This window comes from Tenrec ecaudatus, chromosome 8, assembly GCF_050624435.1.
Source record: "Tenrec ecaudatus isolate mTenEca1 chromosome 8, mTenEca1.hap1, whole genome shotgun sequence".
NCBI classification, from domain to species: Eukaryota; Metazoa; Chordata; class Mammalia; order Afrosoricida; family Tenrecidae; genus Tenrec; species Tenrec ecaudatus.
Window position 1 is genome coordinate 116208211 of NC_134537.1, and position 22272 is coordinate 116230482.

Below are 22272 nucleotides of genomic sequence, written 5' to 3' on the forward strand. Positions count from 1 at the left end.
TGCATGAGCTTAAATAGAATAGTATAATTAAATGTATTTATATTTTAAGCACAGTGTCTGAGAAGTTCAGACAAGTAATTGTTCAGTGCAATTTAAAATGTATAGAAAACTTAACTTGATGAAAAATGGCATTTTTGAAAGAGAAATTATTTGGGGATCTATTATTTGAGTACATTGTCTACTGGTGATGGAGGGTCTGTATCTCTTCTCACACAGCCTGTTTTCAACTAACTTTGTGGATCAGTAAAACAACTGTGAGACATGACAATTAAAAAATTCCTTAGCCCACCATGGCTGAAGCTTATCAATAGTTAATACTGTTATCTATCAGTCTAGTTATATATTAAAGACAGATTTTCAGATTGGGAATTTGTAAAGTTGGCACACTGTAGACATCTTCCCAATTTATCCATTATTTAGGAAACAATTAATATAAACTAATAATAGCTGCACTGTTAATTGCAAGGTCTGTGATTCAAACCTACGAGCCAATCCCTGGGAGATCAGGCTATCTGCTCCTAGAAAAAGGTACAGCCTGGTCAGCCCTTTAGAGGCATCATGACTTAAAATCAACTCATTGGAAGTGTATACTAATTTGATAAGTAGATTTCAAGAAAGGGATAAATGTTAAAAATGAAATCTTGCAGCAACGATGTCATAAATTGGAACCAATGTATTTCTATTATGATTTGTCTTTGTGAGCCGGTAATGTTAAACTTAAATATCTGCATAGGGATATCAGAAAATTACTTTTGAAAATCTATTTACATAAAAACCCACTGTTTTTCAGTTAATTTCATCATGTTGTTGTTGTTTGGGGCTATTTTGTCGCTCCCTACCCATAGTGACCCTGTAAACAAACAGCTCAGTCCTGTGCCATCCTAACAAATGTTCCTATACTTGAGCCCACTGTTGGAGTCACGGTCAATCCATCTAACTAATAGCCTTCCTCTTTTTGCTCTCCTTCGAATTCACCAAACATAAGATCCTCTAGGATCTGGTTTCTGAGGCTGTGAATCTTTACGGGAGCAAATTATTTATAAAAAAATGTTAAAAATATATTATTGTGTGGGAGGTATTCCATATGTCTATACAATGTTTTAAAGATTTTCCAATTTTTTGATCATTTTAATTTCACCAACCTGATTTTAATGGATCAAAGTAATAAAATAATTTGCAACAATAATTATTCCATAATGAAGGAAATATTACACAGTGCAAGTGACTCCAGCATCCTCAGAGTGTGAGCATGTTCTTACACCCCATTCTTTGATTTTACACTCTTCGATCGATGATTCTCTCCCAAAGCAGAATACTTCACTTAGCCAAATTGGGCCAGTACCTGCAATAGCCAGATATAACTGCATTAGTGCATATAATTTAGCAGTTGGGTGTCTGATGAAAGTAGTAATTCTTACATTAATTCAACAAAAATTTACCAATAATTATATATGGGTAAATTCTGTACTATTAGAGTTTAAATATTAACCCCCTGGCTAATATAGCACATTGAGATGACAACAGATAAATTTAATCCAAATATGTATGAATTGTAAAAACCAGTAGTGGAAGGGACAGAGAGGGAAAGACTGTCACAGGTTAGAAGGTACAAATGTAACCTCATGTGATGTGAAGGAGAAGGCAATATACAGACAGAGGGCGATTCGGGGGAAATGGTAAAGACACTGGGAAGTTTGCAAGAGTTAAAGAAACCGATGCAAATTGTGTTTTATTCACAATCCTGCAAGAGTGGTGGTCTACAAGTAGAGAGATCCTTGCCTTGGTACACAGAGAAAACAGGTGGGAGATGTTAGAGTTGAAATATAGCCCCAGATTATATTGGTTGCATGGAAGATATTTGCAGTGTTATATTTAATTTTGCTGCAAATATATCTATGAGTGTGGTGGAGCACATGGGGGCCAAACAACTTGAGGCAATGAGTCATCATGGGAGTGGCAGGGTCAACTGGAATAAAGTAGTTCACCAAGGCAGGGTTCTACATATTAATATGGTGAGCATCAACGAGAGTCTTAAAAGCTTTTGATTGTTCATCTAAGGTGCAACCATGAGTCTCCCCTCTTCCAAAGGAAGAGTGATAAAAACGGAAAGGATATAACTAATCCAGTAGATTCATAGACCAAAACATCAATCTCTGCAACCCTGAGACCGAAAGATCTTATGGTACCTGGATTCTCCTCCACCTGCTCTGAAAGGGATAACATATTGAGGTCCTAGATAGAGTGGGAGAAATTGTCTAACAGAATTCAAACTGATAAAAGAGACCCGACTTAGTGGTCAAAGAGAGATTGGTGAGATCCCTTATCTTTCAGGTCTGGAACTGAACGTACTTCCATGTTAGAATAACCAACCATTTGAGATAAAAAAGGTAGCATTCACCCAAGGACAAAATTCAGTTTGGGAAGAAGGAAGAATGGAAACAGGAGCTACAGGTAGAAAGCAGGATAAGCAATAGTACATTGAGAAGATTGCGATGGATTAGAGTAGATAGGGATTGTTAGATGTAAACTGTGATCTGCTTTGTAAATCTTCACCTAAATAACAATAAAATGTTTTAAAAAATTATCCACGACCCCCTCCAAATATTATACTCTCTTAACACGTAATCGACTAAATTACAAAACAAATGCTATTGTTTATAATACTGATGATGGCTGATTGATATTCTTTAAAAATTTAACATCTTAGGTTTAAAAAATAATCTGAAAATAAGGAGAGGAACATATTTTAATTACAACTGATATATCTATAATGACGACAATCTCAGTGACCATAGGCATGTCTTGCTGTATTGTGCTTCCCTTTACTGTTTGCAGATGCAATGTTGTTGTTGTTGTTTTTTCAATAAGAAGCCTGTGGTAGCCGAGTGGTAGCCAGTTTTTCCTGGCCGCCTTTCTGCAGTGTTTATTCCATCTCTGAGACACATTTTGGTTATTCCCACAGGATTTTAAACTTTTTTCATAATGCTCTTGCATACTTAGTGTAATGCTATTTCATAATACTATTTCACATAGGAAAATGTAAACTTAAATTTTGGACAGACTGGAAAACCAAATAATTTATGCAACCCACTTTATCACACTATTCGCTTTAATTACATGATCTGTAACTCAACCTCTGCTATAGCCATCTAGGAGCACACAGAATGTATATGGAATGTATAATATTCTGGAGAAATGAGGATTTGACAGCAACATATTCTTTCCTTAACTTTTAGTGCATTTAAGTTTGTATATGACTGATTTATCAGATATGCTATCTATATTTAATTAAATCAATACTCACACAATCAGCAAGAGACTTACACATTAAAATGTAAGATGGGAGGAAAGTGGTTACTAAACAGACTAGTATAAAAGATCAGAGGGATAAATCTGACTTGAGCAGTTAAAACATTGTCTGCTGATTCCCCTCTTTGATGCATGCTGCACTTGATCTGGTTTTCAACATATTTTGTTATTTTGCTTGTTCATATTAGGGTTTATCTCTGAGGTGTTATGTCATTGAGGTCACCCTCTTGAACATGTGTTTTTCAGTATATGAAACCCAGGATGGGTGAGCCTACAGGGACTGCAAGCAGAATAAGGGTTTCTGAGTGGTGGGGGGAGGGGGTTGGTGGAGGTACAGTGGTGGTGGGGTGGGAAGTAAAAAGCATAAAATGCCAAGGAAGGAAAGAAATGTTTGGAAACAGATTGTCATAGGAACTGTACAATACTGCTTATGGGATTGAACTATGGAGTGATAAGATATGTGTATTGACTCCCAATTGATAATAATATTTTTAAATGTAAGGAAACCATAGGTTCAGAATATTACTCATAAGGCAAGCATTAAAAAAATGAAGTACCAGAACTAATGCTGACCGCTGTTGTATCTGACCTCCTCCACACACATGACAAGAGAACAGCATCGTCAGCACTAGTCTACCCAGTAGGTATGTAACTAGCCCATCATTCTTCATTCCTGCTTCTTAGGTAAGGATGCCATTTTACCAATGGATGAGAAGATGACTGTTTTTTGAAGTACATCACTGCTTAATATTAAACATAATTAAAAAAACTGAATATTTTATCACCCATTAAAAACCCTCTTCTGTTTTCCACTTAAATTTTGAGGACAAAATCTTTGAAAAACTTATAAGTGACTTGTGTCTTGTTGCTGTCTTCTAAAACATATACAAACTACAAACTTCCTGATAAGATTCAAAGATCAACTTATCCATCAAGGAGTTGAAGAACAATTAGCTTCTACATTTTAACAAATAATTTTGCTACATCATTTAATACTATGGATATTTGAGTAATTAAGAAGACGTTCCCATTGGGGTCAGCATAACATTCAGGTTCTCTTTCCGTCCCAGCAGCTATCTCTTAAACATGTCCAGAAATCACTGTAACTGAGGACTATAAAATGAAGTGTTAAATGAAGACTTCCTTTAAAGAGGTATATTCAATTATGCTACTTTTGCTAATTAAAAAATACTTTGTAAATTTAATAAATAATATATTATAAAATGTTAATGCACATATATTTTAAACTTCTAGCAGCATAAACATACCACATGTGGACAAATAAATAAACAGATGTTGGGAGTTTTGAAATAACAAACTAAGCTGGTAGGAATTTTCCATGTGTATATCTCACTTGAGTTACGACAAATTGTACTTAAAACCTTCCTCTTCTGTTTTTGTACACCTTATCATTAGTAATATGTATTAAATAAAGTACTACAGAATATGATTTGATGTTAAGATATATATAAACTCATATGTAATGTTTCTAACCCTCTTGATGAATACTAATTGGGTTTATGAAGATAAATGATAGTAAAAGACAATAATAATAAAATCTAAAAGCAAAGAGGTAGTAGATGTAGGTCAGAATGGCTTAAGACAGCCACTGGAGAAGAACACCATTTTACCATGGGGACTTCCTTGAGTGGCGGCAGCATAAGGATGCCTGATGTGTAGAACTAGGACCAGCCCCTGCACTGTGGAACACAGCATTTATTAATGGGGGTCGGTGGAGCCATTGGATGGCTGGATAGAAAACTGGGGTCCTTGGAGCAGAATTTTGTACTGTAAGTGACCGAAAGAAATGACCACACTGATCACATTTAGAGTTGTACAGGTGGCAAAATATGAATGTTACATGAAAAGAAAGCCCCTGTCACCCAGAAAGGCAATTAAAGGTGTATATCAACCCTTTCAGGAGGAGTGCCAGTTGTTTGCACTTGACTATGGTTATAAAGAGGCTGGCAGTTACACCAAGCAGCACCACAGAAGAAAGCGTGGTGGTTGTTCTCATAAAGATTCAATCCCCAATCTACTAGCAATTAGTTCTTAAGCTATGGCCTTGCCCTATGCTAACCCTCCTGAAGAGATCACTGAAAACATGGGTTGTATAGAGAAGAATGATGAAGAAACCAGATGGTGCCCAGTTTTCAGAGAGAATAGCATCAGAAGCCTTAAAAGCTTGTTTTAAAACCAGGCAGCCATCTGTGTGAGTCATCAACTAAACTCATGTGGAAAAAGCACACCATCCTGTGTGATCCAAGGATTGTAAATAATAAAATCAAAATCAAAAGGAGAGAAAGGTATCAGATTTTAAATTGTGAAAAATCAGGTTTGCAGAAGGCTATGGATGACAGTGGAAGCCCAAAATTCCTTAAGGCTCTGGTGAATCCCTCTGAGCATAGTCCAGAGATGGGCATAGCCTTGTTATAAGACAGAGGTCACTGGGTAGTTGCTTATAGCAGCTATAATTAGGTTAAAATAATAAAATACCTTATCATTCAGTTTCCCTTTGACCCATTTTAAATTTGTTTCAGATTGTCATATTTCCTGCTTTCTCTTTGGCTGAGGTTTTTCCATGTTTTGTTTTGTTTAGTTATTTTAAAAATCTGTTTATTTGCCTCTGTTTGTGTTTTGTATGATTTTCTATACATAAAATCCGTGGGGCATTCTAAGGGAGGGTGGGATAAAGAGGGAGCTAAGAACAAAGAGGAAGAGAAGAAAATGTTCTGAAATTAATTGTGATGACTGCACTAATATCCGTAATATGATTACATGATTAAATTGTATGATTTGTGAAGTATATGCCAATAAAACTCTTTAATAAAAAGAGTCACCAAGAGTCAGAATTAACTCAGTGGCAAGAGCTTCATTTATTTAATTATTTATAATAGACATTTTCTTTGAAGAATTACATTTTTAAAATAAATTTTCAATTTTAATTTAATTGAAGGATAATTTAGTCTACAACACATGTTCCTTCACTAGATTGTTAAAAAAAATAATAAGTAAAGTTATACTTCAGTCTACATTGTTATGATAATTTTGATTAATTGTCTGTATTGATTACAATAGTAATGAAATCATTAGAATTCAAACAATAGAGTGATTAGAAAGGCAAGAATTTTACTTATGAAAACTGTAGTAATAAAAAAGAAAAGTTAAGCCCACTTTTTGTAGAATTCCCCAGGCAGCAGGAAATACTCAAAGTGTTTTGAGCTCTTATTTCATTGAACCTTTAAATAACCTTTCAAATGTAAGCACAATGACTGTGTAGTTTTATAGTCGATATAGTTTTATGGTGGAGGAAACTGAGCATTTAAGAGAATATGTAAATTAGCAGACCCCTGGTGGCCTAGCATTTATGCACTGGGTATCACCTGAAAGGTGGGCAGGTGGGAACCACTGGCTATTCTGTTGGGGAAAGACAAGGCTCAGGATCTCACTGGAGCAGTTCTAACCTGTCCCGTAGGGTCATAATAAGCAATTTTGACTCGATGACAGTGAGTGAGGTGACAGAGCAGAGGGCCACACAGGAGGTATATAATAGAGCTAGTATTACTACCTGGACTATCAGCCTGGAAGAGTGCCTTCCAGCAAAGGTTTGTCCCTGCATTATGAGGGTGGGTCTATCAGCATGTACCGCATCCAGTGAGATGTGCAACAAAATAGTGATCATGGGTTCAGGATCAAAATATTATTTCTGCCACTAATACATCACCATAGTTGATTCAGTATCTAATATATAAACTCTTACTAGGAGGTCAGCTTCAAGAAATTTTTGAATTTTATTTTGTGCATTGAATGTACCTATTCAAAACACATTTGTTCAACCAGCTCTCATAGTTACTGTTCTGGTGCATTTCTCACTGGGTACGATACATGTGTACCATTGAGTTGTTCTGTTTCTGGGTGGTATGTGGTAGAGGTTCAATCATCGTGAGCATGTTCTGAATGTCTATATATAAGACATGAGGCCCTCGATTGTACAAGTGATGAACTTGACTGATAACGCAAAAGTTGGAGATCCAATTTCATCCAGAAGAACCTTAGAAGAAAGGCCTGGGAGTCCACTTCCAAAAAATCAGCCATTAAAATCCCTAGAGAACACAGTTCTACTATGAAACAAGTGGGGTAATTATGAATCAGAATTGACTCGATTGCAAATGAAACAAAAAGCAATATGGTAGTTCTTTCCACAGTTGATTCATTAAACTTCTTTCTCACAATAACCTTTTTGGAATAATACATGTTATCGCTAGTTCATCTACAAATAAACCAAGACTCAGAAAGGTTTAGTGACTTGCTCAAAATAACAGAAAAAATAAAGCCAAACAACAAAACAAGATGGCATTTAAAGCTTTATGCTGCTTATTGGCTAGATATAATCTGAAATAGAGTTACAGAAAAAATTCAAAAAATTTGTTGCTGTATTATATATTAAAATATTCAAAACTATTAAGCCTTCAGGCAAAATTTATTGAAGACATATTTCCCATCTTGTTTGAAATTGCTTTCTGCATTAAAAAATTAATACAAAAGTATCATAAAATTTTATTATATAAACTTTAAAGATTAAAATAGAAATTTGTTTTCATTTCTTTAGGTAATAACTGTTACTCAAGAGTTTTTGTTGTTGCTGCTGTCAGTTTTATTAATTTCTAGATTAACCTTTCTATTCATAGGAAATCTATGCAAAATTATTTTGTACTTTAGATGTTCACACTTTCAAATCATATCTATCTTTCTATTTATCTGTATAAAAATCAAAAAGTATTTCTACAAAATTATAGAATTGTTTATTAGACAAAAAATAACAAAATGTGAACAATTGTCTCTTGACATATTCTACATTTAGGTCTATGCGTTTCTGAAGGATGTGTGTCTATCTCTCTAATTCTTCCCCAGAGAATTCTTCCACCTTGTATTTATACCATATATAAATGGCAATTTCACAAAAATGCCCTCAAATTGTATTCCCTTTAAATGTTCTCTGATTTTTTTTGAAGCATGTGATTACTATTATACTCCAGTCAAATCTTGCTTCACACTCAAGTGAGGTTTTGCTGAAGACGATGGAAAACTGGCTGTAGGAGTAAATCAACAGGGTATGCCAGAGATTTAAGCCAAATTCAGAAAGGACATGGCATGAATGAGATCATCGTTGATGGTGAATGGATTTTGGCTGAAAGCAGAGACTACAAGAGAGATGTTTTATAAAGTATGCAAAGGCATTAGAGTATGTAGGTCATAGCAAATTACAAAATGCTTAATTTTTCTAAATTGTATATAAACCAAGAGACAATTGTTCTTACAGTAAATGGAATACTGAGCAGTTTAAAATCAGGAAAGATGTGAGTCAGTGTGTTACCCTAGCTGCATGCAGAACAAATCATATGAGAAATGGAACTGTATGAAGATAGTCATAGCGTCCGCATTAAAAGAAGCGTGACTCATTCACCACTGGTGATTTGCAGATGACATTACTTGGTTTACTGCAAGTGAAGAGAACTTGAAGCACTTACTAATGAAGACCAAAGAGCACGGTATTCAGTAAAGGTTATATCTCAACAAAAAAGAGAAATCTTCACAATTGGAACAATAAAGAACATGAGAAAGGAGGAAAGTTGCCACGAATTTTCTTCTACTTGCATGTAGAGACAATGAGCATCCAAGGAAGGGGCAGTCAAGAAATCACATGGCACACTGTAGGGGACAGCTCTACCGCAACCGAGCTCTACAAAGGGTCAAAAAGCAGAAAGATGGCATTCTGAGAACTAAGGTGCTCCTGAGCCTTGGCATTTTTTAATTGCCTCATATGCATGTAAAAGCTGAACAATTAACAAAGAAGACCAGGGGAGAATTGATGTAGTTGAAAGAATGGTGGGGGTGGTCTAGAATATTGAAAGCTCCATGGATTTCCAGAGGGTCGAGCAGATCTGTTTTGGAAGAAGCATGGCCAGAATGTTCTTTAGAAGTGAGGACAATAAGACAGGCCTTATATACTTTGGGCATAGTTTCTAGTCCAAATATATCCTAGTCTCTGCAAAGGATATCCTGCTTGGTCCAAAGAAGGTCAGTGGAAGATAAGACGACCTTCAACAAAGTGAATTCACACAGCAGACGTGATGATAGGATCAACTATAGCAATGATTTCAAGGCTCGCTTAGGACAAGACAAGGCTTCATTTTTAGATGACTTGATGGTACCTAACAATGACGACTAAAATTTCAACCGATGTATTTCTTTTCAATATTGATGTTAATGTGGAAATGTTATTATGGAATGTAAAACGAATAATAGAAAATTAAGAAAGAGTTGGCTGAAATGATCAAAAGAGGGTATTGGAATTGTTCTTTCACTTGGCCTTTGTCCTTTTGAGCATTGGTATAAACCTAGGAGAAGATAAGAGAGCGGTTTCAAGGCCACCCTTTCTTACCTCTAGCTTCTGGACACAGCTCAGTTACACTTGGAACAAATGCCCAGAAATATCCCCACTGTCTTCTAAAACCTCACTAGGATTGACTCCAGGGAGAAAACTGGAATTAGGGGTTAGAAAACTCAGATGGGGAAAAAGGAGTAATGTACTCTCCCATGCAATCGCAAGTGTGAAATGCCTCATCATGCTTTGTTAATTTAACCTTTTTGTCTACTCAGAAAAAAAACCCAAAGAACTTTCTGCTTTATGCAAAAGGTGCATCCAAATGAAAAAACCCTATTTAAAAAGAGTGTGCTTAAAGTTAATCATTTTGCTTGCAGCTGCCAAAAGAATTGTTCTTAAAGCTCATGAGGATTATCTCTGGTAAGACATGTTTGCTATTTTAAAACCAGAAATTTAAAAAAGAATAAAAAAGAGCTTGTCTACAGGAAATTTTATTATTTCTATAATGGGGAAATTAGGCAAAAAGAGCACATTTGAATTTTTTGTTTTAATTATATACAATATAATGCTGATCTAAGTCCTCTTACTTTTCTGAAAGAATGATTAAATAATTAGAACTCAAATGTTTCTCTTCCTTACCCATCTGTTCATATTTCTAAGTTTCCTTTCCTGGCTCTATTCTGCATTCACATTGCCTTTTTCCCCACTCTTGAGTGAAACCTTAGTGGGGGAGCAGAAGACTAAGGAGGAGTTTAAATGGTTTTACATAAAAAAGAGGTTGTTTGCCTTGGCTAATCCAAAATATGCTTATAATTTAAGCCTATTCTTTAAAATACAATGTACAGTGAAGCGGATCATGAAATTCATTTCTTATACTTTTTTCCCCCTCAGAACAAATAGCTGGTTTGATTATTTTATTCCTCCAAGCTCATCAGGCTTTGTGATTTTACAATTTTCATAATCTTTCTCCAATTGTTTGGAATTGAGCTCTGGACAGAGATTTGAAACAAGACTGGATACATATTGAGTTGGGTGGAAATATTACTTAGAGTTTCACATAGCATCCTTCTGCAGCCATGTCTCTGTACAACAACAAAAACCCATTCAACTCATGGTTCTTTATGACCCTAGAGCATCACCACACAACATAAATAAGACTGACTTGATCCATTTATGGAGAGGGACAAACACATTTATGACTGTGCAGTTTGTATCTTGTTAGTCATTGCCCTTGAGTTGGTTCTGCCTCATGCTACCCTGCACACGGTCTCCAAGACTGTGAGTCTTTACAGAACAGATACACAGATTTTTCTCCTCAGGAGGCTGCTGGGTTGGAACCACAGAGCTTGTAGCTGGCATTCCTAGTAATGATAATCTCTCTTAATTGAGCATAATTTACACAAGAACTTAAATCTGCTCAATCCAAAACCATTTGCAATACCAGGGAGTCAGTGCTGACTCATAGTGACCCCCCTGTGGGTTTCTGAGACTGTAACTGTTCATAGGAGTAGAAAGCCCAGGCTTTTTCCTGTGGAGCTGCTGGTGGTTTCGAACTCCCGACCATGCGGATTGTAGGCCAACCACTAGCCACTACACTACCAGACCTCCTTTTAATATGTTTATTCATTTAAAATGAAAAATGAATGCATCATATTGATATCATTATTCCTGTTTTATTACAAAATAAATTGAAATGCTGAGATATAAGTAGAAGAGCTAAAATTTAAACACATCTCTCTCTTAATAAAATTCACTGTCTTTCAAATTCCCTTCCTTGTTGTTAGTCCCGTGAATCAGTCCTGACTAGGGGTCACCCTATATACTGCAGAGTAAGATGCTGCCAGTCCTGTGCCATCATCATCATCATCATCAAACGAAGCACTTGAATCTGTGGTGGTGCAAATAGTTAAGCACATGACTACTAACCGAAAGATTGGTTGTTTAAACATCTCCGGTCGAAACCTACCAGCCACTCAGTGGGAGAAAGATGAGACTTTCTACGCCTGTGAAGAGTTACAGCCTAGGATACCCAGGGATAGTCTACTCTGTCCTAGTTTAAGACAAAGAATTAGACAGCAGCAATGTCATGTTTGAATATATTATCCTCCCTAAACTGTGCAACACGTTCTTAACAATTTACTAGGCCATCAAAGTGAAAATACGGAAATATACATGGTATAAAATAATTATGCAAGGTTCTTTCAATCTTATAGAGGAGAAGGTGCCCTTTCTCTTCCCTATTGCTTTCATGCTCTTTAAGGAAGATCAACTTGAAAGCAATTGATGTCCTGAGACCGAGCAGCTGAGTATTTTTCTCTCATGACCTCCCTGGGTCTTTGAGGTGCTGTCATGGTTACGAGGTGAGCTGCTAACTGCAACATCCACAGGTTACAATCACCAGCTGCTCCGCGGGAGAAAGACTGGGTTTTCTGCTCCAGTAAAGAGTGACAGTCTTGGAAACTCAAAGGGGAATATCAAGGGGGAAGTTCTACCCTCTCCTATAAGGGTCATTATGCGTCAGCATCAACTTGATGGTTGTGAGTATGCCGGTGGTTTGTTTGTTTGTTGAGAATAATGATGATCTGGGCGGGACCAAGAATTCCTGGGTGTTGCAAAATGGATAACACACTTCACTGCTAATGGAAAAGTTGGTAGCTTGGCTCCTCAGAAGTGTCTCGGACAAAATGCCTACTAACTTCTCAAAAACTCTGTCACTGAAAATCACAAGTCTACTCATACAGCACTGAGGTCATCATGAGTCAGAATCAATTCAACTGCATCGGAGAGACCAGGGCTGATATAGCCCGTGCCCGTGCAACATCACGGGGAGGGAAGAGTATAGAAGGCTCCTCCACCCCAGTTCCGGAGAACACACCACATGAGTGACCTTGGTCCTGCTCACTCTCAGCCATCCCAGACATCGAGTATGTCACGACTTCTCCAGGACTCATTGCTCCTCATATCTCTTTATCTGTATTTTAAATCACTCTATTTTCCTGCTCACCAACTAACCAAAGGGCACAAACAAAATTTAAACATGACAGGTTGTCCTTTGGGTTGGTTTATTAAAAAATATTGTTTTGATTTTTGCTTTGTTTGTTTTTGTTTTTCTTTTGCCCTATGTCTATCTATATAATATAGACAGGACAAATAATCCAGAGGAGAAAACAAATGGAACTAGTGGTTCTGGGGGGAAATTGGAGAGGAGGGGACAGGGAGGGGAAGGAAGTAGGGAGTCAACACTCAGGGATAAGGGAACAACAAGAGATCTAAAATTGGTGGTGAGGAGGGTGTATAATGCCTAGTGTGGTTTAACAAGTGCAATGCATCTGAGAGGAATTACTAAGAACCAAATGGAGGAAGAGCATTATAGTGGGATAGGAGGAAGGTGAAATGAAATAGAAGAAAGAACTAGGAGGCAAAAGCTATTTATAGGGTACAGCTATAGATATGTATATATGTAAATATACTAATTTATAATGAAAGGGATAGACCAATGTACATATATTTATATGTTAAGTATTAAGGTAGCAGATGGACTTTGAACATCTACTCAAGGCCTCCCTTAACCCAAGAACACTTTGTTCTAATAATCTGGCACTGTTTGATAGTCACCTTCCCGACATTTTGCTGAAGACAAAATGGGTGTATAAGCAAATGGGAACAGAGCAGATGGTACCTGGCTATCAAAAGATATAGTCTGGAGTTTTAAAGGCTTGAAGTTAAACAAGCAGCCACCTAGCAGGGATGCAACAAAGCCCAGATGGAGAAAGCATACCAGCCTGTGTGATCATGAGGAGTCAATAGGTCCAGGTATCAGGTATCAAAAGATCCAAACAAACAAGTACATTGATGTGAATGAGGGGATTTGGAGTGGAGACCCAAAGCCCATCTGTGGACAGTTGAATAACCCCACACAGAAGGGTTATAAGGAAGGGATATTTCAACCAAGGTGCAGTACAGCACTGAGGAAATACACATCATTCCTCTAGTTCCTGAATGCTTCTTCCCCCCAACTACCATGACCCAGTTTTATCTTACAAATCTGGCTAGACTGGAGAACACACATTGGTACAGATGAGAGCTCTCAACACATGGAATTCAGGACAGATAAACCCATCAGCAACAGTAGTAGGAATATCTATATCATGAGGTTAGAGGGAGGCTTAGGGAGAGGGAAGATGGAGAAAGAGGGAACCCATCACAAGTCTGGATATATAGTCCCCTCCCCACACTGAAAGGGATGAATAACAGAAATATGGGTGAAGGGACACAATGGGCAGTGTAAGATATGAAATAATAATGACAATATATAATTGATCAAGGATTAATGAGGGTGATAGGGTGGGGAGGGAGGGGGACAAAAGAGGAGCTTATTGTAGAAAATGTTTGGGAAAGATGATGGCAACATATGTACAAATATGATTGATATAATTGATGTATGGAATGTTATAAGAGCCTTTTAAGAATCCCCAATAAGATGATTTTTAAAAAGAGAAATGTATTACAGTAAAATACATATAACAAGAAACTACTATCTTAATCATTTCAAAGTGTAAGATTCAGTGACAACTTAGTTCCCAATGCTGTGTAATTATCACAACTATGTGTCCCCCAAAGTTGTGCATCTTCCCACACAGAAACATGGCACCGCGTTACGCAACGGCACCCCTTTCATGTATTTGTAATAGTTCCCGTTAGTTTTTTTCATTTCTGCTTTCTAGGAAAAGCCATTTGAAAACTATCACCCGGAATTCTTTCCTCTTGTCTATCTGCTTCTGTCATATATATTTAAGTACATTGTCCTCCCTGCTTTTCATCACTCTACTGAGCTCTGGGGCAGCAAATTTACCCAATGCAACTTGATATCTGATTTCTTCACTGCTACTTCATGAACATTGGTTGTGATTCCAAACAAGACCAAATCTTTGAAAACCTCGATCCTTTCTCAATGTATCGTGATGTTATTTATTGGTCTTCTCTTGTGAGCCTTTTGGTTTTCTTTCTGTTGAGTTGTAATCAATGCCTCCGTACTTAGTGAATGCCTGCATTTTCTTTGTGTTAGATTTGTGTTACCTTGTCCAAAATGAGCTCCTTTATGGACACTCAGAACTCCTTGGTATCCCAAACTCCTACAGACCACATATCCACTGCGCAGTTCCCAGCGGTCATCACAAATTGTACCCCACTGGCCACTGTGGAAGATCTCCACTGTCCCCTCATGGGGTCCACTTCCGCCAAAAAGTCGAACAGTCTTGAGTGGAGCTGCAACAAAAACAATCAGACAATTATATTCATGTTGTTTCACAATGTTTTTATGTACCTTTTGTTGTTGTTTTCAATGGTCTTTAGTTCATTTTTTTCTGTAATGCCTGCTACTGGGGAAAATATAAAACTTTCTAGCACCACCTATTGGTAAAGATCGTAACTGTAAAAATTGCAATAGTACATGATGAAAGGTAAAAATCCATTGTTCCAACACTTAAATAATGTCACGTGAACATGTGATGCTCCAAAGACTTTAAAATCCAATGATTGCATTTTATAGATTTGGCACAAAATTCAATGATTGTATTATATAGATTTTCATGCTATTTAGAAAACAAATATGAACAAGTGTTTTAATAGTTTCTTAGTACACTACACACACACTCATACTGAAGTGATTTCCAGTGGTATAGCTGACTGAGGATTAGATAGTTTATAATATCATAAATACAAAAATTAGAGGCCCAAGACTCATATATTTAACCATGATAAATAAAATAACTAATTATGTTGGACGATAATAACCCTACATATGCGCTTAGCCAGAGCAAGATAATCCTAATTAGGAAGACCTTGGGTTTATCACAAAGGATTTTTTCCATATTTATTTCCGTTATTTTCTTTATTGAAAAATAATTGAGATAAAATTAGACAAATGTTGGATGCATTGAGAAATGATTAAGGTAAAACTATAAAAACCTATATGTTTTAATGCCAAATTAATTTTCTTTTGCAATATCTAATTGATTAAAATTGTCACATCTCCAATACATTTTATAAAATCTTGATAGACTAAAAGAGCAATGTATGTAAGTATGAAATAACTATTATTCTTAAAAGTCAACACACATTTTTAACTTAAGGGAAGATATACTAAAATGTACAACTGAATATATCTATGAATGTGGTAGAGTTTATGGGAGATGAGTTATGACAACTTCTTTGAAAACCAAACACCTTATGGAAATGTGGTGAGTTCCAAGCTCTTATATATATTCATATACATGTTCTGGTCTAGCCAGATTTGTAAGATAGAATTGGGGTCATGGTAGTGGGGGGGTTGGGTGGGAGGAAGCATTAAGGAACCAGAGGAAGGCTGTGTGTTTCAATGGTGATATACTGCATCCTGAATGGCTCTTCTCTTCCTTGTGGCCAATCTGACAGGGAGTGTCCAATTGACTGTTAATGGACTTTGGTTCTCCACTCTGCCCTGCCCCTCAATCCCATTGATATGCTTTTTGTTTGTTTTGTTTTGGGTCTTTGATGCCTGATACTTGATCCCATCCATACCTCATGATCACACAGGTTGGTGTGCTTCTTCCATGTGGGCTTTGTTGCTTCTCTTCAAGCCTTTAAGACCCAGGATGCTATATATTTTGATAGCTGGGCACCATCCACTCTGTTCACCACATTTGCTCATGCACCCACTTTGTCCTTTTGGCAGTCCACAATATTTTCAAATTCTTCACCAGTACCAAAATTCCTTGTGCGCAGATTTACCCTCTGCAACTCATTATCTGACCTCTTGACTGCTACTTCAGGAACATTGATTGTGAATCCAAACAAGACCAAATCTTTGAAAACCTTGTTCTTTTCTCCAGTTATCATGATGTTACTTATTGGTCTTCTTTTGTGGGGATTTTGGTGTTCTTTACATTGAACTGTAATCAATGCTAAAGGCTGCAATCCTGATCTTCATCGGAAAGTGCTTCAAGCCTGCCTCACTTTCAACAAGATTGCATCATCTCCCCTCGCAGGTGGTTAAGCAGTCTTCCTGCAATCCTGATGCTGCATTCTTCTTCATATACTCTAACCTAGCTTCTCTGATTATTTGCTCAGCATACAGATTGAAGACGTATAGCGAGAGAATATAACACTGACACACACATTTCTGATTCTAAACCATGCAGTTTTCCTTTGTTCTGTTCCCACAACTGCCTCTCGATCCATGTACAGTTTTTGTATGAGCATTATGACATGTTCTGGAATTCCCATTCTTCTCAAGGCCATCCATAGTTGTTAGGATCCCCACAATCAAATGACTTGGCATAGTCAATAAAACACAAGTAAGCATTTTTTCCTGGTAGAGTGCTTTCAGCAAAGATCTATCTGACGTCTATCATGATATCGCTTGTTCCATGTTCTCTTTTGAATCCAGCTCGGACCTCTGGCAGCTTGCTGTCATTGTCCTGTTGCAGCCTTTGTCCACGATCCTCAGCAATAATTTACTGGCATGTGATCTCAATTATATTGTTCTGTAATTTGAGCTTTCTGTTGGATTATATGTCTTTGGAGTGGGTACAAATATAGATCTCTTCCAATCAGTTGATCAAGCAGCTGTCTTCCAAATTTCTGGGCACAGAGACTATGTGTTTTCAGGGTTTCATCAGATTGTTGAAACATTTCCTGTGGGATGCCATCAGTCCCTGAAGCCTTGTTTTTGGCTGATGCTTCATGGAAGTAGCTTGAACTTCTTCCATGGTTTATTGCTCATATGCTACCTTCTGGAATGGTTGAATGTTGGTTCTTTTTGGAACAGGGATTCCATCTTCCTTTGAGGCTTCCTGTATAATTCAATATTTTGTAAATAGAATATTTCAATAATACAACTCCAGGCTTGAATGTTTCTTCCTGAATTCTGGCAGCTTAAGATATGCTGTGTGTTCTTCCTTTTTGGCTTTCTGATTCTAAATCTTTGCACGTTTCTTTTATAACTTTTCCCTTTCTCTTCTCAAGATCCCATTTGAGATTTTCTATCTTTGATTTAATCATCTTTTCCTCATGATTTATCTTAGCTACTCTATGACTAAGAGTGAGTTTGAGAGTTTCTTCTGATATCCACCTTGATCTCATTTTTTAAATGACCTTTCGCATTCTTCAGGAATGATATTCTTGATGTCCTCCCACAGGTCAACAGGTCTTTTGTCATTAGCATTCAGTGAAGCAAATCTGTTCTTGAGATGTTCTTGAAACTCACATTAGATAGACTCAAGATAGTATTTTGGTCTAGTGAACACTTTAAAATTTTCTTCAACTTCACCCTGAATTTTTATAAGAGCAATTGGTGGTCTGTTCCACAGTTTTCCCATGACCTGGTTTTACCAGCTAATATTGAGCTTCTTTTCCATCATCTCTTCCCACAGATTTAGTCCATTTAGTTTTTGTGTATTCTAGGACTACTCTTTGGAAATTGACCAGTGGGCTCCCACTGCACTCAAGCATATAACACTTATTCTTCATTTTTGGAACTGAATGTATTGTTAGATTAATAAACGATTTAAGACCGCAAAGGCAGAATATACTCAAAATACAAAGCTCAGAGAGTTAGGAAAGAAGGAGGAGTGGAAATAGGAAATACAGTCGGGAAGTGAGAGCAACAATGGTATATTGAAGGTTATTATAAGTGATGAGATGAATCAGAACTCAGATGAATTGTTGAATAAAAAACTGACCTGCTCTGTAAAATTTCACCTAACTCACAGTAAAATGTTTTAATAAAAATAAAATTAAATACATGAAAATGTACAACTAATATAACAAAGTGAGTTCCTCGGGCAGATCACAATTTCTTCAAACAATTTGTACTGGTCTTGTATTTGTTTTAAAACATCTATGTTAAAAAAATTTTAAAGGTAAAGATGAAGTAGTTTTCAAAGGTTAATTAGTGCTAACTTAAAAAAAACCATTATTTTCTAATGTTCCCAAAGCCAATTCATTAGTAATTCAAATATAAATTTGAAGAACACTGTATTACACAAAGCTAAATCCAAGTGGTAGGAACATTATATATAGAAAAGCAAAATGCATTTGTCAAGATAAAAATATCTGATATGAAAATGGAGTTTGATTATTGGTTCCATAACTCAATTGTGTTCTATAATGTTTTTAAAATTTTAATATAATTTTTGAAAGGTAGATTTTTCTGTCTGTGTAAAAAAAAGAGAAAAATCTTTATTATAAAACTGCATGATTCACTCAGAACCATAAGAAGGGGAGTACGTTTATATATTAGAATTATAATTAGTCCCTTGATTCTATAATTCACTGTTAAATACCAAATTAATGTAATTGCACTCAAGTGCATAAACCATGAATCACTTAAAAAATAAGTTACAAGTATTTCTAAAAGAAATAAATATTTGCTAATATAGTATTCAAATTTTCAATTACTAAACAAAATACCTGGTTGACCCAATCATTCCCCAAAATTGTTTAAGGAAATGAGACAGAAAAATATTGTGTTAAGGATATATCGTGTGTTATATGAACTATGTACCAACAAAACTATTTAAATCAAAAGAATAGATTGTGTAAAATTTTTAAACATTAGAGTTGTCTTCATTTGCTTCATGGCCAAATGCTTAGCTTTATAGAATCAAATTTCCAAGTATGATGTATTTATCATATATACCATGAAAAATAGGCATGTTCAAGACTTAGTTACATGAGCCTGGTTGTCTTATTGCTCAGACAGGGGTATGTAAGGATTATCACTATTCATTCTGTACAGATAGCAAACAAACGGAAACTAAAAAATACCAGTTTGATGTCCTAGAGCCCAAGCCAATTTATAGAGTAGAACTGTTCCATAGTTTCCCATGATGTCATCTTTAGAGGAATAGATTTATCTATCTCCCATGAAGCAGTTAATGAGTTTAAACTACTGACCTTTTGGTTAGCAGCCAGTCTGTAGACACTCATGCCCCTCCCAGAATGGAATTACTTATTTTGGAGACTTGGTGCTTAACTTTGGCATGCATGATAATTACAGCTGTTTCTGTTTCACTAGGTCAGGAGAATGACCAAGAACTTGCACTTTACCAAGTTCCCAGATGATCATGATGTTATCAGTACTGGGTCCATATTATGAGAATCACTGACTAAAATATCACATAATTTATTGTGAACAAGAGATATTTGGTGTCTGAAATTCCTACTGATACCTGTACAGTTCTTTGACCTCATTCCCTATTTCAAAGAGAGAACTCTCTCAATTACCCTATGAACATATTTAGGGTCAGTATGTTAAATTATGTATACACATTATCTATTATCTGCAAAGCCACAGTGGCTACGAACTTGGCTGCTAACTGAGAGGTCAAAAGGTCAGTGGTTTGAACACACAAGTCTCTCTACTAAAATCTCTATACAATCTGCTTTTATATGATTTGCAGCTGTAACAGAGGCACATTTTGTTATAGACACAATCCTGCTGTAGTGTGATCTACAAATACATCTTTGGATGGACAGACAAGGTGAATATGGGGGAACATACAAGGGGTAATGTTATGAAATCTTCTTAGACATAACATAGTTTCTCAAAATGATTTGACCTGCCATCCACTTTTCAGAAAAAGATAAAAGAAAAAGAATCAGCGACCCCCTCACATAAAAACTTTTGTGCTATATAGCCCATAATCCAGGATAAAACGTAGGTATTTCCTTTTATAGCCCCCTAGGCCACTATCCCCCACTATGGGGAACACTGATATAAACAAAAGCCTTGAGGGAATGCGATGGTATGCACGCCTTGGGTTCAGGATCATATTCATAGGGGACACCAACGCCAACAGGTATATAACAAAGGTGACAAAGAAACTATTCCACATTTTAATTTGGCAAGTCACAACCAGAATCTTAAAAAGCTGGTGAGCAGCCAAATAACGTGCAACTACTGGCCTGTCCCTATCCAGAGGAAATAAAAGCAATAAACATCTAAGACATATGGAAACAAATAATCCATTGGAATAAGGGACCACGCAAACACCAGTCTCCACAACGCTGTAACCAGAAGAACTGGTGGTGCCCAACTACACTGCTGGCCGCTCTGTAAGAAGGTCCTGGATAGAATGGGGGGAAGTTGTGGAACAAAACTCAAAATCATAAAAGAGAGCAGGCTTACTGGTTGGATAGAGACAGGTGGGACCCCTTAACTATGACCTTATTCACCGTTCAGGCCTAGAGTTAAGCTCATCTCTCTGTTAGAATTATCAAGCATTTAAGATTAAAACAAAAACAAAAAAAAAACACACAAAAAACAGCATTTACCTAAAGGTAATGTTCAGAGGGTTAAGAAAGAAGGAAGAATGGAAATTGGCAAGACAGGGATGAAGTAAGATAATTAATAGCTCATTGAAGGAACTGCAACCAGTGGGTTGAAGTAAAATATGTGAGTTATTGAATGTAGAAATGTTTTTTCTACTCCGTAAGCCTTCACCTAATTCACAAAGTTGGTTTTTGTTTGTTTTAAGGTTTACAGTCTTGGTACATTTGTAGTTTGCACTATAGAGTCACTGAGCAGAACTTAGCAAATATGATCCCTGGACCACTTCTGGGCTGCTGTCCATTCTGTAAATGCAGTGTCAGTAGACAGCAGCCACTCTCTAGTTTAGGCATTATCTCTGGTTCTTTCCAGCTACAACTGCAGAGTTATCAAACAAACAAAGCAACTGTAACAAAATGAAATAAAATGCAAAGCAAACATAGTAACTATCTTTTAATTTTCCAACCCCAAGTAGTAAAAACCAACAGATTAAGATGATAGTAAATTTGAATAGGGAAATTCCTATCAAGTGACCCCGAAACCAAGAAAGTCATTATCAATCTCTGCTTTATTCTTCAGCTGAATTCTTTTAGAAATTCTGCCCTGCATCTGTCACACCTTCCTAATAAGCCTGATCTCTGAAACATGTGGGGCTTTCCTCCTTGGTTAAATGTTCCCTTCACTCTCTCCTCCACACCTCTTATTTCTCTACCTTAACCCTCGGTATGGGTATTTCCTCATATAAGTTCTGGTAGCTCTAATGGCCTATACTTCCCAAATCACTTAGTAAAATTTACTTTACAACACTTGACAAAATGCCTCAAACTCCTTTGAAGAACACTTTTGGAATCAAAGGATAGTGCTCACTGAACTCTTCTTGATACGTGAACAGCATTGCCTGATGGCGTAAATTGGTGAATGCTTTTTGAAAGCATAGAATTTAGAACTTCACAAATCTCTGAAGGGACTAGATAAAGAAAAGATTGCTTTTTAACTAAAAAATAATAGGAGCCCTATTATGTGAAATATCAGCAACTAAAACCATGCCAGGGACTGACTTTGGAACATATTATCAATCATTCATATGTGAGTTCAGGTGGAAGATGAAGAAAATTAAAACAAGTCCATAAGAACTAAACTATGACTGAGTTTATCTGGCCTGTATTTCAAGAACATCTCAAGAACAGATTTGATGTATTGAATACTAATGACCGATGATCTGATGACCTATGGGAGGTCATCAAGAATATAATTCATGTTTTCCCCT

The 22272-nt window shown here is 36.6% G+C and overlaps 1 protein-coding gene across 1 annotated transcript in view; it reads right to left on the reverse strand.

Moving 5' to 3' along the window:
• Window positions 1–1143: 1143 nt before the first annotated feature.
• The window catches only part of MSR1 (macrophage scavenger receptor 1), a 79360-nt gene continuing 58231 nt past the window's right edge, over window positions 1144–22272 (reverse strand). Inside the window, exons 9-10 of the mRNA XM_075556759.1 lie at window positions 14771–14959; window positions 1144–1342 (exon numbers count right to left, since the gene is read on the reverse strand). Coding sequence (XP_075412874.1) covers window positions 1209–1342; window positions 14771–14959 — 323 coding nt within the window. The 3' untranslated portion in view covers window positions 1144–1208. The remainder of the gene's footprint in view (window positions 1343–14770; window positions 14960–22272) is intronic.